This window comes from Corvus hawaiiensis, chromosome 8 (assembly GCF_020740725.1).
Source record: "Corvus hawaiiensis isolate bCorHaw1 chromosome 8, bCorHaw1.pri.cur, whole genome shotgun sequence".
Taxonomy (NCBI): domain Eukaryota; kingdom Metazoa; phylum Chordata; class Aves; order Passeriformes; family Corvidae; genus Corvus; species Corvus hawaiiensis.
The window spans coordinates 17,574,974-17,591,070 of NC_063220.1; the positions used below are offsets into that span (position 1 = coordinate 17,574,974).

General features: G+C 40.9%; 1 protein-coding gene across 1 annotated transcript; it reads left to right on the forward strand.

The window, feature by feature from the left end:
- The first annotated feature begins 5,326 nt into the window (after positions 1-5,326).
- ACTA2 (actin alpha 2, smooth muscle) lies at positions 5,327-16,047 on the forward strand. Its single transcript, XM_048310826.1, has 9 exons — positions 5,327-5,432; positions 8,007-8,178; positions 9,888-10,016; positions 11,370-11,480; positions 11,971-12,055; positions 12,140-12,301; positions 12,547-12,738; positions 13,642-13,823; positions 14,608-16,047. The coding sequence occupies exons 2-9, from the start codon at positions 8,050-8,052 to the stop codon at positions 14,749-14,751; spliced, it is 1,134 nt and encodes a 377-aa protein (XP_048166783.1). The 5' UTR covers positions 5,327-5,432; positions 8,007-8,049; the 3' UTR covers positions 14,752-16,047.
- Positions 16,048-16,097: the final 50 nt, after the last annotated feature.

Here is a 16,097-nt window from a genome sequence, read left to right on the forward strand (position 1 = left end):
CATGGGTTTAATCTGTAAGTAATAACTCCATGAAACTCACTTCCAGCAAGTTTCTCTCATGGGAACTCTCCATTTTCTTACTGTGTGCAAGCTCACCTGGCAATCTTGCTCTTGGTGAGATAATAACAGGACAATCGCTTGTGAAAACGTGGGGGGAGCTGCTCTGCTTGTTGCTGTCAGTCTAGGAATGTGTTGGCTGGGGAGCTGGGGAGTCATTGTGGAGGAAGGACCCCTGTGCTCTGCCTGTCCCACACAACTCCCATTCCTTGGGAGTGCAGGACTTGTTTTCCACAGTGATGGGGTGGGAAGATGTCATTTACATTTTGACAAGTTTGGATAGCATGTTACTGCTGAGGTTCTAATCATCTAGGGCAATCTGGCTCTTGAGAGATGTTCCAATGTAACATTATTATGAGGCCTTATCTACAATGTAATTTTGGACAGATCTGTCAGCATGAACTGTGACCGAGCTACTGAGGTGCTGCTGTTAGTTTGCACACAGTGGGTCAGAGCTCTGCCCTGGCCAGCGGCCTGAGGGCTTATTCAGGATCTCTGCTGGATTTTCAGCTCTTGGTATAGACAGTATTCCTTTGACTATGCTTCTGATATATTTGATGTTTTCTTTGTAACATTAGGCTTTTCTACACCAGTTGGAGTGTGAGCTATGGGTGATGCCTCACAGAAAAAATGAAGAGCTCATTTCTACAAAAAAAAAAAAAAAAATCGTGAAGGGCATTCAAAACTATGTATTTAAACTAGGCAAATTTATGGAGGAAAAAGGTGAAATATATCTGCATCTATTGTGCATGAGGATATGGGTACATACTCCTGTCTCAACAATTCCTTCTGCTGTACATAAGGAAGCAGAAAGGATATAGGAAGAAAATTACCACTGGAAGCATCCCATTTCTTTCCGAGCATCTGCTATCAGGAAATCTCAGAGACAGGATGCTGAGCTATACGGATATCAGCCTGACCCTGCAGGACTTGTGCTTATGTTCTGTTTATTTATCTAAGGATGATGGGGGAGACATTATCTCATTTTTACTTTGAATATGTTCCTTTGATTTTGAATGAAGGATAATTTTACCACATTCCCATGGAGGAAGATACCTTGTCAAGAAGATGAAGGAAGGTTGTGGGTTAATATTCTTCATCAGCCTACTTCAGAGGCCCAGGCCCAGCTGGCAAACACTGTCTCCTCTAGCTCTTGAAGAGCACTGACAAAACTATTTTCCAAACTTTGTAGGTTCAAAATTGCTATATTTGAAAATGATTAGAGCAATTTTGTCTTAGTTGTTAGAGAGAGACCAGTGCAAGAGCCTGACAATCATGGAGAAAGCTAATCTATGGGTCTGACAGTTTATGGTTAACCTGACACTTTACAGATGCTTACTGTGTGACAGCTGCAATGAATCAGGCTATTAGAGTGACTTTCTGCTCCTAAAGCTTATTTATTCCTGTCTTTCTCAAAATAGGGGATAGGGATGTGTAAAGCCTATCAATGAGATAGAGGAGAGGGCCTGAAGCCAGACAAACCAAAACATTTAGAGATTCTGCTAATGTTACGAAGATGAAAGGAATCCCCAAATAAAAAGGAGCCAGAGACATATTTAGCAGGGCCTCATTCCTAAACAGCCAATTGGATGGAGGCAGGAAGGTCTCCACGCACATCTCAGAAGTTGTTTTCCCTTATAAAGTAAAGCAAAGGGATTACTCTATTCACAGTCTTCTATAGACTGGGATAAGCCTGCAGCTTCTGTCCTCCTTTACCAAAAAAGTATGGCATCTACACACTGGTGCTGGGCCTCTGTGCTGGCATTCTTCAGGCCAGCTGGAGCCCATTTTCTAGGCACGGTTGGCTCTCCTGCTGTTGTCGAGTCACAGGCACATTTTATGTCCATATGGCAATCCACACAGGTTACTGAAAAGGAAGAACTTAAGGAAGGTGTAGCTAAGAGTTTCGACTGATACATTGAAAGATGCTTCAAGTCAATAGGAGAGTTCCCACTGTAAATTGGAGCTTTGCTAGTATCTCTATTAAGAGATTGGGGGAAAGATACTAAAGAGAGAGACAAAACTCGTTTTTCCTCTTCTTTTTCTTTCTGTGATTGTACTCCAGACTGTGATGCAGACTGCAAAAGGGTTTAGCATGGAAAACCAAAGAAGTTCTCCGGGGAAATTAAATAAAAACCATAGATTATGGCTATGGATACAAAGAAAGAAAAGGAACCTTGGGGTATAGACACACCAGGCAAATTGTGCTGTGTAGATTCTGTACATGAAACTACATGATGAGTGGGATAAGGATTTACAGACAGGCAGCAGAAACTGGTGCTGGAAGTGGCCTCCAGAGGGAAAGCTAAACTATCTTCAGGAATGGTGTTATGTTCTTTTTCTTGAAAAACAAACAAACAAACAAAAACAAACAAAAAATCCAAAGCCCCACACCACATATATATATTTGGGCCAAGCTCTTATTTGTCCATAGCTGCAGAGGAGGGTTCGGAGATTTGATCCCCAGCATTTAGTCTTGATTCTCAGAAGACTTTTTCTATTCAGCTCTCTTTAGGTTTTCATTCATGTCTCATGGTGAGTCCATTCTTCCCTCTCCCCCTGCCCCTCTGTCAATGACCTAAGTTACTGAGAAGAAAGGTGTAAGCCACTAATGTAATCTTTTCCACGTGTGCTTTTATGTATAGAAATATCTGTGTGATCATAACTTCAGCATGGAGTCACTAAAAAGAAAATAAATTCTTTTATTCTATAACGTCCCTGGATCTGGACTGACCTAATTTCCTTGTATAGTTCACCTGTTTGCCTTCCTTCCTTCCTGCCCCAGCACTTTCCATAACGTCCCACTGCAGAGACGAGCTGCCTGCTGAGCGCTGCTCTTCATTGTGCCCTGGAGCTGTGGCTGGGCAGCACCTCTGCATTTTCCCTGTGCTGTTGCTGTGTATCCATTCACTCCTGCTCAGTCAGCCTCTGGGCTTATTTCTTCCTTCTAGTCTGCCTATGCCTGTCTCTAACAATACTCTTCATATGGCAGGTCCTTCCAAACAACTGGGGTTTACTCTGTATCTCCATATCCACTGCTACCCGCTTGGAGTGAGACTCTGTGAGCCACATCTTTTTCATGAGCACCCTGAAATCTTTGGTGCCCACTACAGGGAAGGAGATGTGTGATCTGCACCCAAATAACCATTCCTCAAAGCAGCCATGGGTCTGCTGCTGCTGTCATTGCTGCCAGCAGTAATTGTGGTATGCACCAGGATAAGGTTACAGGTATCATGGTGGAGCTTAACAGAGGTACAAGTCTCTGGTATCTGTGTGGCCACTGTCTCCTTTATGTTCACAGAGGACTCTTGTAGAAAACTGTTGCCTATATTTCTAGCTATGCTGAGCACTGTGGATGATGCACCAGCTCTACTGGAGGGTTGTTTACTTGGCTCTGCAATCTCACATGTGCGGTACCCACCATAGCACAGTCACCACTAAGTTTTTTTGTGAGTGTGAACTTCTGCTCAGTAAGGCAGAAAGTTTGGATTCTTCTGAATCTTTCTCCCGGTCTGGGTATTTTCAAGGTATTTCAAGGGCGATGTTTCTGAAAACCTTGGAGCGTGTTTCTTCTGATCTAGAAGGTAATTGATGTTTGTATTGAAATCAGACATGATACTGCATTGAAGGGTTCTGCTGTGCGAAATTCCCCTTCCCCTCGACCAAGGTTCCCTGATCTAATACCATATGTTCTATATGAGGTATGTAAGTTTTCTTGGCTATGTTACTGAGTGTTGTTTAAAAACAAAGAATTTGGGTTTGGCTGTCCTTTGAATATCAGTTGGAGATATGCAAAAAAGGGCCTGTTTAGATCCTCAGCTTTGAGTTGCTTACCTCAGTGGGTATTTTATTTTCCTTTTTCCCCCCCTTTTTCTTTTTTTTTTTTTTTAATATCTGTGTCTTTCACCCTGATGATGGAAGTTAAATAATAAATAGCTTTTGCACAGCTCACGTTCCACCACTTGTTAGCTTCTGTTTCTGACTCTCCAAGGCAGTCGCATTCCTTAAAAGTTCCTTTCCTTAAAAGTTAAATTCCTGTTGGTGTTCAATCCATAATTCTGCCTATTTGTTATCTCTACTAGTAGCTTATTCCTTAAATTTTCACATCAGAAAAACTTTCACTGTGGTTTTCTGGGAGGTTTTCTTGCATGAAAACTACTCAGGCAGCAAGCACTCCATAAACAAACGCACAATGCCTCTCCCTGTTGTAACAAGGCTTGCAAAGCAAGGCTCTCACTTGGATTCTCACATCTCTCTTGGCTTGTATGCTTGGAGCACTTTTGAATTTGTAAGGTTTAATACTGGAGTTAAGAGATGCTGTTTCTGGTATTTTGTACAAACTTGATGACAAAATATTGCTGGCTGTGATAGGGCTGCTTCACTAGAATTTGTCTGTCCAGAGAACAGTTGGCTACAGCTGTAGAAATCCAGGCCTGTGCTGAAAATAACTTGTACAGTGTGACCTGTTCCTTTATTTGCTAAAAACATGTTCAGTGGAAAAGATAGCTGGGGTTATAAAATTCAACAACTGTATTATGAGCAATTTGGGATGTGAGTTTATGACAGTCCAGGCTTGTGGCCATCAGTAGAGCAGCACTAGGGCAAATTTGGGCCACAGGTCCTAGGGTTGGAAAATAAGCTTTCAGAGAAACAGAATGAGTTCTAACCCACCACAGTCCAAAGGGGATCATAACAACCTTTTAACTGAACTTTTTCACAACCTTCAGAGACTTCTCTGTGAACCTTGTACAACAGCAGGTACTTTTTTTACTACCTTTAAGCCTGTGGGCAATATTTAGTATACAAACCAAATGCTAAGCTTTTAAAGAGACTTTGTAGGAAAATTGAGCAGCTGTTTAGCTGGCCAGAAATATTTATTCATTGTTTTTATCAAAAACTTTAATGGCAGCAAGGTGTTTCTTTAAAAAGACCTCCCCTGTTATAAACGACTGCTCTTCCAATATCTATTCTGCTTCTTGGATGTTACTGTGGAGTCCTGGACCTCTCTTGTTTGAGCACATGGTCCTTCTGCCAGAGGGTATCTATTGTGGGCACATTCTCTCTGTATTTTAGCAACTCTCCTGAAGTTTTAAAGTGTTTGTCTTACTCAGCTGAAAGTCTCCTCCTGTTTCATGAGCTCTGCGCTGGAATGCAGTGGAAGAGACCCAGGGCCTGTGGCCACCCAGATTAGAGTTTTTTGTATTAAGGTCCCTATATGGTTTTGTTAGAGACTTCAGCTCTGTCTCTGTCTGTCTCTGCTCCTTGTTTGGGAGGCTAGTGGGAGGAGAAGAGCTGAAGGGGCTATATAACCTCTGAGGTTTCAGATACAGAGTGTACCACCCTAGAGCAGCCATCCCCAGCCAAGCGCTGTCAGGGTAAGTGGCATGGAACCAATGGCATGATTTACAGATTGCTGGAGGATTTCAATTAAATAATGTCAAGTGGAAGCTATTCAGGAGGATGTACTGTAGGAGGATGTGCTGTAGTTTGCTTAAGAAACTTACTACAACTGAGTTGATAAAATACTTGTAGTATTTATACTGAGTTGTCTTTATTTTATATTTTGAAAGGAAAAGAAAAATTCTACCCTAATAATTTTGCTGCTTCTACCAGCACTTCAGCAACAGTATAAAGAAACGGTTTGGGTAATGTCACTGCTGGAATTACAGCTATATTCTGGTTTAAATGAACCTGTGTGACATTGGGGTGTTAGTTTGGGACAGGGTTCCTGATGGAGTATGTAGCAGTGTTTCTTAGCAGATTTGCTTCAGTGATTTTAATCGAGTGTAAGGTGAAAGAGTGTTTTGTGCAATGTGACTGCAAGAAGAGCTGGGAGTATGCAAATTAGCAGTGTCTAATAGGATAGAATGAGGATGCATGTGTATTTATCCTTGTCTCTATGTGTATGAAACTACTGTTGTGTAAAACGCCAAATATTCATTAAGGAACAGGCTACATACAGTACTTCTTGTGCAGCTGGAGTTCTCTTAATAATTTGTTGTGGAGATTGGTGAGGTGATTGATTATATTTACATGTAAAACAGGGAGAAGAAAGAGGCTAAAGACTGTACTGTTTTCTTGGGAGAAAAATTTCCTTTCTTCCGCGGTACTCAGTGACATTTGCTGCTCTAAGATCTTGTTACTGCCTGCAGTGGCAGTCCTGAGCTGTAACTCATTGGTTGGTAGCAGAGCCCTCTGTCTGATTTTTCAACTTTTTGTGCTTTATTACTAAATATGGTTTTCATTTAGAGCCCAGTAAGCTCAGAAATGTAGCCTTTCCTGCCCCCTTCTTTCCCCTCCCCCAAGTGATTTTTGGCATTGCATTAGCTGCATTGGTTTGAGCAACCCCCCTGACCTCAAATGCTGTTCCAAAAACAGACAGCTGAAAAGCGTATTTCCTAATTAGGAAAAGTCTGTCCAAACCAGTCTGTTCATTCATGTTAGATAACAATTGTACTCCATTCAGTAAATATTTTAATATAAAGAGCTTTTTCCCCCTAGGAGTTTAATAAATGAAAAAATTGCAACTTACTTTCCTTCCCCAATTATAATGATAAAATATCTGGAATATAAAGTTAGGATTTCCTTATCCTTGTCTTCTCCTGGGAGCTCTGCCCACACAGCCTGCAGGAGCAGGGTTGCAGCCATGTCTCATGGCTGCCTGGCTGGGGAGAGACAGAGGACCTCAAATGAAGGATTTGGGAGAACTGTCCGTGCTTGTTCCATCCATTGCAGGGGCTAAACAGATTGTGGCCTCCCTTGCTCATTGGCCATGGCTCTTGCTGACCCCATTCTCATTTCTGCCTGCACTTCCAATACCCCTGCAGCAGAAGGTTTTGGAGACTGCATGTGGAGCCAGCTGGTCCATGGACGTCAGCTGTCTCCCTTAGCTGTTAACACATTGCAATTTGTTGAACTCTGCATGGAAGCCCGGGCTTGGAGCAGGCCAAGTGATTCCCTACCACGCTATAAATTGCGAGCAAACAGTTCTTCTTGAGTCCTGGTATTCAGTGCTTGTTTCTGTAATTGACTTTAATACAAAGCCTTCAAAGCATTTTTATTACCCATATTATCTTCCTGTTGCTAGAGGAAGAAAACAGTTTCTTTTTACTGAGCCAAGGAGCCAACATAAATTGTTCTGTCACTCTACAAATGTAGTTTATTAGCTGCTTTGAAATTATGATAGAGCAGACCTTATGACCTGTTTTTAAAACACATACTGTCTCTGGCTTAATTTTAAAAGTGGGTTTATTTTTCTGAGTGATTAGGGGAGAACTGGAAAAGACTTGCCTTTTTCTTTTCCCCCTTTTTTATTTGGAAAATTTCTACCTTTTTAAAACATTAAGTGTAAACTTAGTTGGCCACCTTCACCAATGGATTAATATCTGCATCAGGAAAACGCCCCTGGTACATGCATGGCATTTCATGTAGTTAGTTTTTGGGAAGCCCAAGACTAGAAGGGGAAGTTGAAATGCTCTTACCTTTAACAGGTTATCCACATGTGTCAGGATTTTGTCAGGGTGGTAGAAAAGCAGGAGAAATTGTGCTGAATTCAATGCAGAATTCAATGCAAATGAATCTTTGTTTTTGCAGCTGTCAGTCCAGTGTTCTCGTTTATCTCCTTCCCCCAGCCGTGGATTTCTGTGACCAAATTTAGATAAACATTTGCTGCTCCCTGAACTCTCTGCCCGTGCCGCAGGGCTGGAAGTCTCCTCTGGAATTCCCTGGATAATCTCTAGTGTGCACAGCCCTTTGGCAGACACGGTTGAAACCTCTCATGCTTTCAGAAGGAAGCCCATTCCCTCCCATGGCCCCGCAGTCCTTGTGATTCCCAGACAGGGGCCATACCTCTCCTTGCACGTTCTGGTTGCTTTCCTAGAGCCAGGGTGGCTCTGCTACCTGAGTATGTTTTTTGGTTTTGATTTAATTCTTCCCTGCTGTTTCCATAGGGCTGTTTTCTGTCTGGAAGGCCAGTGGACACTGCTGTAGAAGATGTGTGAGGAAGAGGACAGCACTGCCCTTGTTTGTGACAATGGGTCGGGGCTCTGTAAAGCTGGCTTCGCTGGAGATGATGCTCCAAGAGCAGTTTTCCCGTCCATTGTGGGTCGTCCCAGGCACCAGGTGATGAACTACTTTGGTTGTTTCTTACTGGGCTTGTAGAAGGCTTTGTTACCCTGTCCCTGGCTCTTCACCCGAGGGCCATCTGTGTCTGGCACTAGGCCAGCCTAGGGTGACCTGTGTAACAGTCTTTCCAGGCAAAATGAGTCCAGCAGTGCACTCACCTGAGTCAAAGGAAGTCTCTTGCCTTGTGAAAGGAATCCTTTTAAAATTTTTCACTCCCTTCTGTGACATCTTTTCCCTGCCCCTTGATTTTGAATCGCCCAGAGAACTTGTTGAGTAAAACTTGTTTAAAGAAACCCCACCCAAACCCCAAATAAGCCCAACACAGGAACATCTGGAAATTCTGACTTCCCTTAAAGCTGATAATAGGTAATATGTGGAACACTGAAGGAGGAAGCAGAAGTTTTCAGTCAGCTTTCTCCTAACCCTTTTGACTTTATTCATTTAACTGTCAGAAGTGGGCACCTGTCTGGGGTTGAGTTTCTTTAGCTTCAAGGTTTACATTTGAGTATATGATGCATTCCACTATATTTTAATAGTTCTCAAAATACATTTATTGTCTGAGCTGTTAAATACAGAGAATTTATGAGACAGATCACCATTAGCATGAATTAGAGAAGCTTGTCTAGATCACAAACTAATCCAAGCAATTAGCAGATCCACCTAATTGCTTGTATGTCACCCAAGGCCCTGGTGGGAAGAGGCAAGCTCTTTGTAAGATGTAGCACTTCATATACCCAGTAAATGCATTTTAAGTTCTCCAGGATTGGAGAAATACCTGCCTTTCAATATAGAAAGTAGGACTGGAGGGTTAATTGAGGTCTCTGGGAATTACCATAATTTAAAAAGTGTATTTAAATGCCATTGTCTGTAGCTAGTGTGAATGATATTAATTGCTCAAAATCAAGCCATAAAGTTACAAATACATAAAGAAACAAATACAGATTTCTAGAACATTTCTTTCCTGATCATGTAGGATGGATCATCCCATTAAAAATTGCAAATCTGGGATGCCTGTTTTTAAGACACAGAGTTAGAGATGCCAAGGTTTGGAGTCTGTAATGACTAAGTTCTGATAGGAGTATTATGCACTGAAAGCATCCTACTGCATACTATTTTTTTTTTTCATTATTTCTGACTTTAACATAGTGTATATCCAGAGTACTTGCCAGCTTCTGGTCCTTTAACCATATCTACAGGATTCATGAAAATACCTGTAAAGAAGCCCATACCAGTAAATTTAAATTGTCCATCCCTAATTACGGTATTATGGCATTCAAAAAGAAGATTAAAAAACGTTGACGCTTAAGCTTTGGGAAATGTGAAGTGTGTATTGCTCCATCTTGACCCTTAGATGGCACAATATCACTTTCTGCTTTTACTCCACTTTATTATCATTTAGCAGACAGTTCATCCCTAGATAATAACAAACATTAACACAACTCAATTTTTCCACTTTATCTTGATGCATTTAATACTGTACTTGTTCTGTTTATTTAACTGTAGTGGAAACATGAACTCCAGAAATTTAATAACCAATCATTTAATATTGGCAATTTAAGAGCAATTCGCAATTCTTCATTTGTTAGTGTCTGTAAACTATGTTGCAACTAGTGTAACTGGCAGCTGGATTTATTTCACAGCTAATATTCTGTCTACTTAATGACACTTTTCCCTGAGAGACTAATGCAATTTGTATTATTCTGTAGGGTGTGATGGTTGGTATGGGTCAAAAAGACAGCTATGTTGGTGACGAGGCTCAAAGCAAGAGAGGAATCCTGACCCTGAAATACCCCATAGAGCACGGCATCATTACAAACTGGGATGACATGGAGAAGGTATTTCAGCTTTGAAAATTGATGTGTACCACTGGTAAACAGAACTACTTGAACTAAGTATTTACAGAATATCCACTAAATTTTAGATTAAATTGTCATGCTATCAAGTATGGCTCAAGGAGAAGCTTATTAACAGCCAAGGTTAATGTGCGTGTAAAGCTGAGTATCAGTAGGAGTACTTCAAAATTGTAATTGGGAGTTCTTTTACTCCAGCCTGATCTTTGCCAGTTACTGAGAAGAGGGTGGGGGGAGAGAGAGGGCAAGGAAGAAAGAAAGAGAATATATCAATTTTCTAGTAAAAAAATGGAATTTAAGAAGGTGCCTGTTTCTGCAAAAATGCAAAGCATGTATGTGATTCTGATGTGAAGGGCACTGTTTATACACATACTTTTTAATGCTTGAAAGATTAGCAATATTACAGTGCCATGCATCCATTTCACAGCCAGTATTTGAATGAAAGGCTTCCAGAACCATGTTTATAGTCATAGTCTGTACAGATGACATAATTCCTAAGATTCCAAAATGGGATCTCCATTTAATGTAGTTCTGTGAAAATAGGGTTATTTGGAACAGTCAGGACATAACAACACACTGTAAGTGTACGGAGTCACACAGCACTTAATGAGTCTCAGTATTGTAAATTTCACTTGAAAGCAAAATCTTTTAGATGCCAAACATACTAACAGTCCCTAATCACCACAAGCTTGAAAACAAACTTAGCAAAAAATTCTTGGCCTTCAGACTGAAATCTCTGGTTGTTTTACTTCTTATCAGTGTATTAACCTCCTCACTGCAGTCCACTTGGTCTCAGAATTTTACAGCTTGTAGGAACAAGTCATGTGGAGGTGATAAACACAAGCTGACTTTCAACCTCACAAGCCATTTATCTTCATTTCTTTTTATGAATTCTTGGGCTGGCCTGTACAAACCAAAAGATGAAACTGTCAAGAGACCCATTGTCTATTGACCTCTGTGTATGTTCTCTGAGTTGTTCTGGAACTGTTTACCTTTCAGTTTCCCTTCCTTTCCTTTCATTATTGAAATAGCATTGCTAGAACCAAGTGTGTCCAGTTCTGTCTTTTCTATTGCAAGAATAATATATTCATTTTCATTAGCTTATGTGTCCTTAAAGTAAGTTGTATATTACTGGTAGTAAAACCTGAGGATAGTGGGTTTTTTCTACAGTTAATCTGGTAGTCTCTATGGAAGCAGTAAGAACAACTGCATGAGAAACATCACCAGCCTTTATCTAGAACTGTAAGCAGAGTGCTGGAGCTCAGTAACTTCCTGAAAGTGATGCTGACCTGCTGATTGATGGTGTTTCTTTCCCTTGGCTTCTCTCATTATCCTCAGATCTGGCATCATTCTTTCTACAATGAGCTCCGGGTTGCACCTGAAGAACACCCGACTCTGCTGACTGAGGCACCACTGAACCCCAAAGCCAACCGTGAGAAGATGACCCAGGTAAGGTCACAGGAAAGCTGTGGAATAATCCAACCTTTTCATTCAACAGGTTGTGAACGTCATCATTCTAGTTAGTCATGCTGTCCAGCAGTCTGTCTCTCTCAGTTATGGAAGATGGAAAGTACCTAGTGACCACCTGTCATATCTACATGTTATTACATATAGCTTAGAAAGTCACTGTATCCACTTTGAATGTGAGTACTTCAGTCTGTCCAAACTTTATGTCATCTTAATCTGTTTTTATGCCCAGGCCCCTTCCTAAATTATCTTTAATACGTGGATGTGACTATATCAATACTATAAAGGTATAGGCCAAATACAGGGGGATATCTTACAGGACAAATACTTTTGGATTTAGATTTTTTTCCTTTCTTGTTTTTACCAACCATTGAGAAATATGAAAATCTTGTATTCTACCTCTCTTTCAGTAAATTGCTTCAACTAAGCTAAACCCCCTAGTGCTAAGACAATTATTTTAATGGCATTTCAGATAATGTTCGAGACGTTCAATGTGCCAGCCATGTATGTAGCTATTCAAGCCGTTCTGTCCCTCTACGCCTCTGGACGCACCACAGGTAGGCCTCAGGGGAACATGGCACAGATGTTTGAAATAGTTCCACGGGTATGATGGGAATGAATCGTGTGTTCTCTTCTCAAAGGGATCGTGCTTGACTCTGGGGATGGTGTCACCCACAATGTGCCCATCTATGAAGGCTATGCCCTGCCACACGCCATCATGCGTCTGGACCTGGCTGGCCGGGACCTGACAGACTACCTCATGAAAATCCTGACGGAGAGAGGATACTCCTTCGTGACCACTGGTAAGGACACGCTGCTGGCTGACAAGGAGAGTTGCTCATGTGCGATGTTTCCACTGGCCTTAGAAGGACTATCAGTGGTTCTGCAGTTGAATAGGCATGACAAGGTCTCCAACATGAAAGTCCCTTGAAAGACTAGCAGACAATTTGTTTAAAATATGGGAGTGTTGGAGGATGAAAGGGAAGAACCAGTCAACATGTCTGGGTCCTTCCTGAATTCCATTTTAAAGATTGAATCCTCTTTACAGCGGAGCGTGAAATTGTCCGTGACATCAAGGAAAAGCTCTGTTATGTGGCCCTGGACTTTGAAAATGAGATGGCCACTGCTGCATCTTCCTCCTCTCTGGAAAAAAGCTATGAGCTTCCTGATGGTCAGGTGATCACCATTGGGAACGAACGCTTTCGGTGCCCAGAGACCCTCTTCCAGCCATCTTTCATTGGTAGGTTCAGTGACTGTTCTGCCATGGTGAACTGCGCAGAAATACCACATCCCTATTTCCTTTTAGTTGTGCTCCATTACTAACTCACCCAGACCTAGACATGAGTGTGTTGTAGCACCCATTATAAAATAATCTTTTACAACAGAACTATTAATATGGTGGATAGAACTTCATGTTAAAGAATTAGCCAAAATGCTTTCCCAAAATAAAACTGAAATGTTTATTCTTGCCTTCTGGCATTGGGCCTGTGCCATTTTGTATGTTTGAATGTGCTTGCCAGGAGTGGGAAGAGGTGGGAGGGGCAGGCAGGCAGCAAGACCTATTTTTATTTTTCCAAAAGACTGCTCCAAATCCTGAATCCACGGTTCATTGCCTTTTCGGAGCAAAGCCAAGACAATGCAATGGTAATCAACATCCATGAAGGCAGATTTGCAGCTAGGTCACACAGAAATCCAGTGTCAGTTCTGCCAATAGGCAGAATTTCAGTTCAGAAATAATGTAGTTGCATACCTAGAGGTATTAGGACATATTTTGACTGCTCTGTCTCTGAGTTGACTTAATTTGAAAAGAAGGAAGAAAGAAAACAAATTATTCCAAGATCATATAAGGAATTCTTAGGACAATTGAGATTTCCTGCAAAAGCCTAGTGGAAACTTTACTATTCCACACCCCCAACTTTCTTTTTAAGGAGGAGGTGGTGTGTGTAAGGGGGGAGAGAAGGGCTGTACACAAAGGAAGTCTTTAGCAAATAATTTAGGCAACTGCAGAATGACTTTCCAGATTTCCAAAGCTCTGAGACTGATGTCTTCCAAAGAGTCACTAAACGTCATGTCAGTTCTGTGTTAATAATTTTAAGTCTCTGTATGGAGTTGCTTCCTCAGTGTTCTTCTGTACCTTCCCCAGGCATGGAGTCTGCTGGCATTCATGAAACCACTTACAACAGCATCATGAAATGTGACATAGACATCAGAAAGGATCTTTATGCCAACAACGTGCTGTCTGGAGGCACTACAATGTACCCGGGTATTGCAGACAGGATGCAGAAAGAAATAACTGCTCTGGCTCCTAGCACCATGAAGATCAAGGTATGTATGGTACAATCATTTGTAGACTATATGAGCTGGCATTTACAAAGTCCTCAAAGATGTAGTAAAACATGCAACACTTTACAAAATAAGTGCTTTTAACATATTTTGAATCACATCTGGATTATCTAGCAAATAATCACCACCTGGTAACTTTGGTGCTGGAAGAAGAGAGCCTTTTCTCATTGCCTTGTTCATGTTGAATTCTGTCAGGTGCCCTAATGTGGCCAAAAAACAGCATGGACCCAGCAGCATGATTTTTCCTCTGGGGCTGTATGTGAGCTTCTTCAGCCCTTCTAGTGTGATGGACATGGAAGAGAGGGAATGCTGGTTTTGTGTTTGGCTTACAGGTTTGAAAGAGACCCTGAAAAACCAATCTTCATTCTGCTGCTTCGAATCTTCTGTTCTTTGCTTTACAAACATTTTATCAGCTATACCAGAAGGAGCACTCCATAGGTCATTGATTTTTTCAAGCCTTTCTAGACTGCCATTATATGTTTCCAGAGCAATTATCTCCCCTTTTCTCATATGTGCCTGGGGGTACACGAATGTGCCAGGGATAGGGGTCACTGAAAAGGCTGAGTCAGGCAGAGAATTTGAGGGTATAGATTTTTATAACAAACTTTAAACTTTTCTGCTTGCAGCAATGGATAGCTGTAATAGCACTAGCATATATAGGCAGTGTTTTTGTTGATATCACATATCACTGCTTTAGTATTTTTGTATAAAAATGTATTTTATTCACAGTAGTCAGTTGTACTTAATGCTTTTATTTCTTGAACAGATCATTGCTCCTCCTGAACGCAAGTACTCGGTCTGGATTGGAGGTTCTATTCTTGCCTCCCTCTCTACTTTCCAGCAGATGTGGATCAGCAAACAGGAATATGATGAAGCTGGCCCATCCATTGTTCACCGCAAATGCTTTTAAATTGCTTTAGCTTTATATGTCTCCTTAGTATGAATGTATTCAGGGAAATACATTCTTATAATTTCATTCCATAAATCCTTCATCGTAATTAATCGAATTAATTGGATACTGTGTATTTCTTAAAATAAATTTTAAATATGTTATGAAATTGCTGCTCCTATTTAAAAACAAAAGGCAAGACGTGCATGAGTGCAGATGCCATTACAGCTGGCTTGAAGCTCCATCTTGTGACATGAATTTATTATTACACTGTACTGGGCTTAACAGAAACGGAGGTGCCTTTATCTCAATGATACCAGTGCTAGAAAATGCTCACCTATCAGGCTGCACGTTCTCGAAGTTTAGCCTCAGAAAACATTTTAATCTGCAAACAGAACCAGTCGTGGTTCTTACAAAGTTCTAGGCAGTACCAAAGGAGCACAGCATCTGTTCAGTATCAAGATGAACACAGGCACCCTGCTTTGCATCTTCTCTATCCAAAAATATTATCTATCCACATCATTTCTTACTTCGTAGCTGTCATGCAGGAAAAGCTAATTTATTACAGTGCATGGGCCAGCGGTGTATGATGGGTACCGCAACAATTCTGTATTTTCTTTAAAGAAACAAAACCTGTTCCTTTGGGAGCATATCTGAACACTAATAGTAGGTCAAACATATGACTTTCCTATTGTATGCCCTCAGGATGAGTGCAGCCTATTATTTTTATTTTGTGATTTCTAGCAAGATCTAAAGGGTAATTAAGCTGGCTTAATATACTTTCTCTTCAGAACGTCTTTTTTTTCTTAGAGGGGGGGAGTAATGTGTTCAAAGTAGATAAAATAATTTAGACAACGTTCTTTTTCTGTGGTTTTTCTGATTCTATTTATAATCTTAAATACATCAGCTAAAGGTATATGCATAGAAGCTGGAGCCAGTAACACTGTCTTAGAAGTATATAAATATGACTAAGGAATTCACTGAGACAGACCTGGAAAAGGTCACTTCTAAGGAACTTGCTGCAATCTGTATTCAATAGAGTTCAGGATAAAGGATGCTATTTATGTTTGTTAACCTATTTTCCTCTCTCGACTCAGTAGTTTACCTCACTTGCCTGTTACTTGTTATCTTTCAAACTAAGCTCTTTGCAACAGCACCTGTTATTTACCATGTCTGCATAACCCTGGGGTTCCAGATCTTGTCCAGCTTCTGACTGTTAGCACATGTTGCAAACCTCTTTGTACTAACCTTATTATTTAAAGTATAGGTCATCTAGATTCTTGGAACAGTTACTAAATAAACTCTTGTAAAAGCAAATAACTTTGTATGGTTCTTCCTTCTAACTCTGTCTAGATCTTTTTATCTAA